This window comes from Phoca vitulina, unplaced genomic scaffold, assembly GCF_004348235.1.
Source record: "Phoca vitulina isolate PV1807 unplaced genomic scaffold, GSC_HSeal_1.0 scaffold30, whole genome shotgun sequence".
NCBI lineage: Eukaryota > Metazoa > Chordata > Mammalia > Carnivora > Phocidae > Phoca > Phoca vitulina.
In genome coordinates this window covers 9,955,410-9,965,346 of record NW_022589733.1, presented here as the reverse complement: position 1 = coordinate 9,965,346, position 9,937 = coordinate 9,955,410, and the positions used below count along the sequence as shown (strand labels likewise).

The following is a 9,937-nucleotide window of genomic DNA, read 5'->3' as shown; positions in this document are numbered from 1 at the left end:
TCCAACTCTTGTTTTTGGCTCAGGTCATGATCTCAGGGTCTTGAGATTGAGCCTCGCATCAGGCTCCGTGCTCAGTGCGGAGTCCGCTTGGGATTCTCTCTCTCCCTCTGCCCCTCTCCCCCACCCCCACTCTCTCTCAGATAAATAAATAAATCTTTTTAAAAGTGAGGGGGGCTTTTAAATTGAGGGGGTGGAGGGAAAAAAGAGCAAACAAAAATGTCCATTTGTCTGGTTTTTCCTTACATGAAAGCGGCTGCGTGGATTTTTATCCCACGAGTCGGGTAAATCTGACAGAAGACAAGCCATGCAGCACTCACAGCATTCACCCCGTGGGGAACGGTAGCTGAAAGTGAGGTACGACAAGGGAAGGGGGGACAGCGGTTTGGAGAGCTGGGCTGTGTGTGCCTAGGTGCCGGGGACAGACTCACCGCGGCAGCCTGCAGCTGCTCGGTGCGTGGCCGGGCGGGGCCGGGAGCCGAGGGGACGCACTGCGTTAATGGGACAGGAGTTGGGACAATGGACCTGAGGGAGCAAGACTCCCACCTGGTGCCTCCGTCCAGCAGAGCACCTGCGCCCTCCCAGGGCAGCACGAGCGCCGCGTACCTCCTCGTGCTTCATGGTGAGCGGGCACACGTCCCGCGTCAGGTCCATTCGGCACAGGTCCTGCGAGCCGTAGCCGTTGACGCAGTACGCATCGTAGCCGGCGCCGAGGAGCAGGGAGCAGAGCAGCGTGCTGAAGTCGAAGCAGTTCCCCTTCTGCTGCGTGAGCACCGCGCTCGAGGAGTACAGGTGCGAGGGCTGGCCGCAGACGGCCGCTCAGTTCGGCCAGCCCCGTGGCCCCCACCCGCCCTCCCCACCGGCCAGCAGCTGGGCATTAGGGCCAGTGCGCAGGCTGGACCCCCATCCCTCCCCGGGCTCCCCTGCTTTGTCAGGTTGGGGAGCCTGCTAAGAATGGGAGGGGAGCCACGGCCCGTGTGTAGAAAATACATTCCACATTTGCCTGTCATTTTAAGTGGCCGTGGACTTCCTGATGGGAAAGACCCTCTGGATGATGGAAGCTTCTCGTCTAATGCTCTCTGATTGGTCATTTAATGGTTTTTATTCCAAAGTCCTCCTCACCTTCTCTTCTGATCCTTTCCTTCTCTTCCCTTTTCTCAGTTCTCCACTGTGTACCTATCCCTTTCTCCCTTGCTCCCTCCATTCTCAGTTGGGAAACAGACTGAGCTGGACAGAAGCCCAAAGATGGGGCCGGGGGTCACAGGCAGCAGGGCCCTCCCCCTCTCTCCTTTCCCCATCTCCTGAAGTCTTGAAAGGAAGACTCTGGGGGCGCCTGGGTGGCTCAGTCGTTAAGCGTCTGCCTTCGGCTCAGGTCATGATCCCAGGGTCCTGGGATCGAGCCCCGCATCGGGCTCCCTGCTTGGCGGGAAGCCTCCTTCTCCCTCTCCCACTCCCCCTGCTTGTGTTCCCTCTCTAGCTGTCTCTAACTCAATCAAATAAATAAATAAAATCTTAAAAAAAAAAAAAAAAAAGAAAGGAAGACTCTGAAGGCAGAAGGAAGCAAAGGAGGCAAAGAGGTAGGAGCCAGGAGACCAGGCTTGCTGTGTGACCTCAGGCAAGTGGCCATCCCTCTCTGGGCCATTTCCCCACTCCCCACCCCGGTGGGAGGGTGAGCTCTGAGGGACTCAGACCAGATAGACTATGGGCTTTGGCCTGAGCCTCACTGAGCCCCCTTCTCCCTACCTCCCTGGCTTCTCATCCTAAGCCTCAAGGGCCTAAGGCTGCAGCCTGGGGTGGCACTTACCGGCTGAAGGGGATCAGGCAGGGGCACCATGGAGAGGAAGTCTGAGACAAACTGGGCACAGCTGTCCCAGTTGTAGAGCTCGGGGTAGGGCATCAGCGTGGGCCGGATGGTTGTGCTCACGAACTTCTGCAAGGGGAGAGATCACAGGCCCCAGAGAGGGCATTCTACCTGGGGGAGGCCGGTGCTCCCTGGAAGCCAGAGCCCTGGGTTGGGGGGGGGGAGTGGAGAAGGCTCTCTAGGCCTCTCTGGGCCTCAGGCTCCACTCAGTGCCTCAGGAGTTGGAGAAAGGGTTCCCTCAACACCCTCCAGCTTATTCATATTCTTATTCATATAGAATGAGCTTGCACCCCACTGAGCGCTGCCAGACCAGGCACCACCTCCTCACACCCCAACGGCCCTGTATGTCAGGCCCACTGGCAGGTGGGGAAACTGAGGCTCTGGGAGGTGAGCTGACTTGCTCAGGTTCACAGGCAATAGCAGCGCTGGTCTGTCTGGCTCTCGACCACCACCCAGGGTGGGAGAACGAGTGCTACCAGGGCCCTCGAGGGGCTTCTGTCCCCCCGGGCCCCGTGGTCTGGGGTCCCAAACGGCACCTCCAGGGTCTCCCTGTAGATGTGAGGAAGGCCTGCCAGCACGGGATCTCCCATGGCCCCACCCGGGCAGGCTGGCTGACTGCAGCAGCGGAAACGCATGCGGGATTACCGGCTCAAGAGAAGGGGGGAGCAGGGACCTGTATGGTCGCTGAATTTCACATGCTGGCAGCTCATACAAATGTTCAACATCACCATGTGGACCAAGTAAAACAGCCTGTGAGTCCCCGTCAGCCTATGGGCGGCTGTTTTGCAAACCTTGCTTTTATACTCTGCCATTCCATCTACTGATGGAGAAACTGAGGCCCGGAGAGACTCAGGACGTGCCTGGGTCACAGGGCTGGAAGGAAGGAGGCCAGTGCTCAGGTCCCGGTCCATTTCATCTTATTTCTCTGCCCTTCCCGGGACAGAGCTGGTGTCGGGGGTTGGAAACTGCGCCAGGGGTCCAGCCGCCCCTTAGTTGGGTGTGGGGTCTCCAGGCCACCACCAGCCCCCCGGGGTGATTCACATCGAGCCTGCTGGGGCCCACTGGCATTTGAGTTTACGCTGTCCCCAGATATAAGCTCTGACCCATGAGCTTTGGCCCACCTCCCTCCGCCCTCCGCCCTGCAGCCCCTGCCCGCCCCTCCACAAGCCTGCCTTACGGGCACTTCGCACTCGTTCAGCGGGTGCAGGAAGAGGGGCACGCGGTCCGGGCACAGGTGGCTGTACTGACGGGCGAAATTGTCTGCCACCTGCAGCAGGTGCTCCTCCCTGAGCGTGTTGCTTTGGTAGGAGAGGGGGAGCTTGGAGATGTCGAAAGTGTCCTTGGCAATGATCCTGTGCCCACAAGAGGGGAGGCATTAGCCCGGGTGAGGCTAGGCCTGGCCCACGGGGAGCCAACCATCCACCCACCGTAGCTGGCTCTATCCCTTCCTCCTGTACTCCTCACAACTGCCCAGGACGGATATCACTATTATCATGTGCCCATTTAAATAGAGAAGGGAACGGAGGCCCAGAGAGGCTGAGTGACTTGCCCAGGGTCACACAGCTCCTGAGGGGCAGAGAGGGGACTCAGCCCAGGCGGACAGAAAGCAGAGCCCTCACTCGAATCTGCTTCCCTCTACATCCGGTCCTGCCTCCCAACCCTGGCGCCGCTATTCTGTCTGGCTCTTCTTTTGCCCGGCCCTGGTCTGACCCTCGCCAGGGCTGCCCGGCCCGGAGCCCCCCACCCCCACCCCCACCCCCACCCCCGACACGCACGAGGGCTGCTCTGGGATGACGATCTCAATCTCTGACAGCTTCTTCTCCAGGTCTCTGAGCATCTCCTGCGTCATGGGCGGTTCCTCCCTCCGCATCTCCACGGGCCTCATCATCTTCTCGCCCCTCTCGGCTGCCTCTTCCCGCTCGGCCTCCTCCTCCTCCTCCACTTTCTCCTTCAGGACCTCCATCCCGGCACGTCCCTGGCTGTCTCGAGACAGAGTCCCCGTGGGAAGGATAAATGCACTCAGAATGGGCCCCTTCTGCCACCAAGACCACCTGTGTGTCTGGGAGGTGGTTTAGAGGGGGGAAGCGAGCCCCTCTGAAACTCTCCATCAGGCAGAAAGTCTTGCTTGGTGCCAGCATGTCTGTGACACCTTTCTGACCTTTGTAGATCTCCCGCTAAGACAAAGACAGAGCAGGCGGCCGGTTGAAAGCTATGGTCAGGGCTGGAGCAGGTGGCCCAAACTTACCAACACTGCTTTATTTATTTTATTCATTCAACAGTATTTTCTCTTTATGGCAAGTGACGCTAATGCGGTAGGGATTAGAGAAAAAAGGAAGGAAAGAGAGGTAACATCACCAAACTTGGAGCTGAGACATGGAGAAGGCAAGGGCAGGCTGTCACCAGGCACCTGGACAAGGGGCAGGTGTGTCGGGGGGTGACGTAGCCTGTCAGGCCAAGCCCTGTGTCGGCCCACAGGATGGAGGTCACAGAGAATGGCTTGGTGTGGGGAGAAACCCGCACACATTTGGTGACCAGAAGTGTCAGGGCTGAAGTAAAGGAGATAAGACACTGAATTGGGTTCTTCCATTACAGACTCTAAGAGGCAGTCACTGCTTCGGTACCCACTTTGCAGATGAGAAAACTGAGACCTAGAGAGGTTAAGTGCAGTGCCTAAGGTCTCAGAGCTAGTAAGTAGCAGGTCTGGGGTTTGAGCCCATATATTTATGGCTCTGGAAACCACACACTTCAGGGCCTACTGACATAGGGAAGCCCTACAAGGGAGGGGAGGGGAGAGGTAAGTAAAGAAGATGTGGGGAGAAGGCCAAGGTGTCTGTGGGCAGCAGGGGGTTACAGCTGTGACAGGCACTGAGACGGGCCCCGAGCCCAAGGTCACAGAACATCTTTATCAGAGGTGGAGCTGGGCCAGAACCTGCCACACGTATTCCCCACACCCGGCTGCCCTGTCCGCTACGGCCCAGTTTGGGGAGGGCAGACCCTGCCCAGAGACCCTCCCCACCCCACAGGCCCTTTTCTGCACCCCTCCTTAGCAGCAATCCCTCCCCCACACACATACACACACACACACACACACACACACACACACACACACACCCTTTCCTCAGAAAGATCAGGGCTGGAAGCCCCCAATCAGAAAAAAGAACCCTTCCCACCTCCACCCTACTTCTTACCCTGCCACCAGCTACCTCAGGTCCTCTGCTCCCTCCTCACCCCTCTGAGGACAGCCGGTGCCATCTGTTAGCCCATCTCCATGGCAACAGCTTTCGAAGCAGAGGGCGGGTTCTAGGAGAGGAGGCTTCTGGGAAATGTAGTCTTCTGTCACTGTCCAGGTCTGGCCCCAGCAGACCACCTGTGGTAGGTCCCTCAGCAAGTGACTGGCTGGAGGCAGTTTGTGCCCGCTTGCAAGAGCTGATTGTTAAAATTTCAGAAATGTCTGCGAGCCAGTTGACAAACTGCCATGATCACTCATTAAATTATAAAAAACATAAATAAATAGATGATGTTAAAAGCAAAGTTAATTAAAACTCATCACTTTTTAATTATTTGACTATTTTACCAGCGTGTATGTTCTTGAAGTTTCTTTTTTTTTTTTTTTTTTTTTTTTAAAGATTTTATTTATTTGACAGAGAGAGACACAGCGAGAGAGGGAACACAAGCAGGGGGAGTGGGAGAGGGAGAAGCAGGCTTCCTGCAGAGCAGGGAGCCCGATGCGGGGCTCGATCCCAGGACCCTGGGATCATGACCAGAGCTGAAGGCAGACGCTTAACGACTGAGCCACCCAGGTGCCCCTGTTCTTGAAGTTTCTTATGACTACTGTATCTGTATAGTGGAAATGTTATATAATGGCGAGCTACTCTGAATTTCTTCCCAGCTTCTCTTCAGTGATGTCATGTCAATAACTTAAAATTAGCAAATGTTGGGATGCCTGGGTGGCTCAGTTGGTTGGGGGTCCGACTCTTGATCTCAGGGTTGTGAGTTCAGGCCCCACGTTGGGCTCCACGCTAGGCATAGAGCCTACTTAAAAAATTAAATTAAATTAAAATAAAATAAAATAGGCAAATGTTATAGACCAGGGATTTTCCCCCCACTGAGCCCGTTGTTAAGCACTTACCAGGACATGCCTCGGCCTCTGCCCCATGCATTGTCTGTGTGGCCTTCATCAAGATGGATGGAAACCAGTGTGGGTCCTAGCGTGTCTGCTTATCATGGTGGAGCCTTGTGTTCTCCTCCAGGCTGGGCCTCTGATTTCATTTATAACTCACGAGACAGGGAAAACTTACCCAGAAGGTTAGTGGCCCATGGAAATTAATTTTAATCTTTCAAATTCAGAAGAAAAAATGAATAAACTAATGATAAGTATATAATTATGAGTCCACCCTGGGTTATATTCATCATTGTACCAACGCAGTCAAAAAAATATATTTTTACTTTTTTGTTCCTGGGGGAAGGGGCCCGTGAACGTCGTAAAGCAGCCCTGTGGGGCGTGGTGGGAGGGGGAGTCTGGAGAAACACCATCCTGCAAGGTTGGACAGTTGCTGCTACTTGGGGGAGACATAGCAATCGCCTCAATTCTCAAGAGTAAATAATGATTTTAAATTCTGGCCAGAATATTACTCAGTCATGAAAAATACAGTGTGAAGGCTAAATTAAGCTGAGGGAAAGGTCATGGGGCAGTGTGTCCTACGATTACTTCTGAGGATTTCCCTTGGGGTGAGGGTGAACAAGGAGGAGGGAAAGGTAAACAGCTGGTGTGTCAGGCTGATCTCATTTCTTCTCTATATTTATTTATTCCCTTTTATCCCTATACCCAATCCCATTCTCTGACCTTCACAGGCACCCATTCTGATCCATTTTTTTCCCCAAAATGAGCACTATTTTGCATGCTGCTGTTTTTAACTCGTGTACATGATATTGTGTTAATACCGCCTCTGTTTCTTTTATTTTCACTAAGAACTGTGTTTTTAGATCCATCCATGTTGCTGTGTGTCCACAGTAGGGATCCACTCTATTCTCCCAGTGATGGACCCCACCCCCAACCCCCTTTGCCACCAACGCCTTCTTTTCCACTGCAGATAATTCCACACATGTCATCGGCCATGTCCCTTTTAGACCTGTAAGAGTGTTCCTCTGGGAGGGGCTCCTGGGTGGCTCAGTCGTTAAGCGTTTGCCTTTGGCTCAGGTCATGGTCCCAGGGTCCTGGGATCGAGCCCTGCATCGGGCTCCCTGCTCAACGGGTAGCCTGCTTCTCCCTCTCCCACTCCCACTGCTTATGTTCCCTCTCTTGCTCTCTCTCTCTCTCTCTCTCTCTCTGTCAAATAAATAAATAAAATCTTAAAAAAAAAAAATGTTCCTCTGGGGTAAAGAACCAGGAGCGGGATTGCTAAGTGAGTGGCTGCACCCGGTTTTTCTCCAGGCCATGAAAGCTACACTCTACCCAACTTCCACAAGCCCTGAGAGAGCCTAGTACCCTCGCCCCACACCCAGCAGTTGACATTATCCAGCTTCCTATCCTGCCCTTTGCCAGTTTCATACAATGAAGATACAGTGGGGTTCCCCTGCCATCTTAAAGTGCAACTCTGTGATTGCTGATGATTTTAAATGTGTCTTCATGGGCTAGCTTTTTACATTTAGATAGTTCATTCTCTGAAATTGCCATTTAAAACCTCAGCCCATTTTTCTCTATTAGGGAAGTACCCCTGTTTTGATTTGCAGGCCTTCCAGATGTTAATCCCCGGTTTCAGATGTTGCAAATACCTTCCCCCATTCTGTCCCCTGCCTCCTAACATTGCCTATGGTGTCTTCCATGGAACAGAAAACTTTAATTTTGATGTAATTAAATGTACCAGCTTTTGGTCTGATGTTTTGTGCTTGTGATTTTTTGTTTGAGAAGTCTTTCCTTGTCCTTAGGTCACAAAAATATTTTACTACATTAACTTTATCGTTTTGCCATTCCATCGAGAACCTTTACTCTGCCTGGAGCCCATCTCTGGATGAGGAGTTAGGTAGGGATCCTGTTTTATTTTTCTTCATATAATGAGCCAGTTTTCCACCATCATCATCAGACTATCTGTCCCTTATTGCTGATGCCACTATTGTTGTGCCGTAAGACCCCCAGTGTGCATAACTCTGCCTCTGAGCCCTTTGTTCTGTTCCACTGGTCTTCTTGCCTATCCCTGCTCAGACCCCATGTTGGATTTACCACTATGGCCTCATAATATCTTTATATCTGCAGGTCAAGTCTTCTTTCTACTCCTTTCATTAAGGTTGACTTAGCTGTTTGAGGCCGATATGCCTCCGTATGAAAGTTAAAGTGCATTTGGGGGAAATCTAAAAAAAAAAAAATCATTTGAAATCTTTATTGGAACTGCATTATAGTCATAGGTTAATTTGTGAAGAATTGTTGTCTTTTGATATTAAGTTATCCATCTGGGAGCACAGAGCCAGTAAGTCCTCTTATTTCCTGTACATTTGTTATAACGTAATGAAAAATACAAGGAATGAAGAAGGTGGGGCAGAGCGGGAAGAACCAGGCGGGGAGGCATGGCGGGGGGTCCTCCTTGCAGATGACCACGGTAGTCTGGAGCAAAGCTGTGGCTCAGTCAGTTTCACGCTGGGCCGGGGGTCCAGACACCAGGCAGCCCTCCCGGCCAGGATCTCCCGGAAGCCTTCATCCATTCTGTGGGGCAGTTACTGCTATGTCTGCTTTCTGGGCTCAGTAGGTGAGGAATTGGCCCAATGCAAGTTGCAGAGGAAGAACGTGGTCCAGACGGGCCGACCTCAGAGTTCGTGCCTTTAGGCTGGCGCTGCCTACCTCTTAGATTGCTGCTATGGTCGTGCGGTGCTAGTGGAACCCCATCCATCCGCACTGGGCCTTGGGGTGCTTTTCTGCCAGAGCTCCACCTGGCCCTAGCACGTGCTCAGCTTGGCACTCGGAGCCACTTATAGGGTGACCCCAGGTAATGAGGGACCCCAGCCCCTCTGCCCCTGCTGGTCCTGGGCTAGACAGCCAGTGGAAATGGACACATCCCCACCATTAACCACATCTCCCCATCTTCCCTCTCCATCAGCACCAGGAAACCCAGGCCATTCAGCCATTGTGGTTTTGTGCCTCTGCATCCAACTGGGAAAGCCGGAGCCCAGCGTTTCCCTGGAGACTCAGGGATCGGGGCTGAGGCAATAATTCTAGAACCCAGGAAATGCTCTGGGAGGAAGCATGGGCAGCCCAGGGAAGCCCAGCTCTGCAGCAGCCCCGCGTGCAGAATCGCCTTGGGCAAGTTGCTGGACCTCTCCAGGCCTCCATTTCCTCCTCCCACACAGGGCTGGCCCACTTGGCAGGGCTGCAGAAGGAATCTGGAAGGGAGCTTTAACCCTTCATACCCCTCCCATGTTACACACAGGTCTCAAAGGTTCATGGTTCACACAAAGGTGCCACCTACTCTTTCTTTAAGCCATGGGGGTCTCTAATACTAGGCTCTTTACTTGTGTCACCTCACTTAATGCTCTCAGGTCGAGGCAAGAACTTGATGATCCCCATTTTATGGACGGAGCTACTGAGACTCAGAGAGGTGAGGAGACATGCCCAGCATCTCACAGCCCCTAAGTAGCAGAGTCAGGATTTGAACCCAGGCCTGTCAGACACAGAAGCAGCTGTGGACCACACAGGTTTGTGTTCAAAAACTCTGAGACTTTGGGGTAAGGGAGCCCAGCCCTCCAGCGTGAGAAATAGATGTCTGTAAAAGTAAGTCCCCAAACCCACCAAGCTTGTCCACAAAACCTGATATAATGTGGCTCCACTCTTGCAATTGTCCACACCCTAGAATTTCTCTTCGACTTGCATAAAGCAGGGGCCTCTGCCTTCCTGTCTTGCATCCGTTTGCTGGGTGGGAGGAGGGAGAAGAGAGGGCATTCACTCGGCACCGGCATCGGGGAGCAGGAGGACGGCTGGAAGCCCAGGGGCTGTGGGGGACGGTCTCATAATAGTGGTTTCTCACCTCTAGCAGGTGCTTGACTTCGGCAAAGCACACTGGCAAGGACAGGGGTGAGTAGGGAAGGTGAGATGTC

At 53.4% G+C, this 9,937-nt stretch overlaps 1 protein-coding gene across 3 annotated transcripts in view; it reads right to left on the bottom strand.

Annotated features, from left to right (window-relative positions):
- DRC7 (dynein regulatory complex subunit 7) overlaps positions 1 to 5,134 on the bottom strand; it is an 18,068-nt gene extending 12,934 nt beyond the window's left edge. Inside the window, exons 1-5 of one of the 3 annotated variants that reach the window (XM_032424548.1) lie at positions 5,047 to 5,134; positions 3,634 to 3,837; positions 3,036 to 3,210; positions 1,802 to 1,927; positions 604 to 798 (exon numbers count right to left, since the gene is read on the bottom strand). In XM_032424548.1, the coding sequence (XP_032280439.1) occupies positions 604 to 798; positions 1,802 to 1,927; positions 3,036 to 3,210; positions 3,634 to 3,821 (684 nt within the window). In that variant the 5' untranslated portion in view covers positions 3,822 to 3,837; positions 5,047 to 5,134. The remainder of the gene's footprint in view (positions 1 to 603; positions 799 to 1,801; positions 1,928 to 3,035; positions 3,211 to 3,633; positions 3,838 to 5,046) is intronic. The other 2 variants (XM_032424550.1, XM_032424549.1) reach the window with 2 other exon arrangements.
- Between the last annotated feature and the right edge of the window lie 4,803 nt (positions 5,135 to 9,937).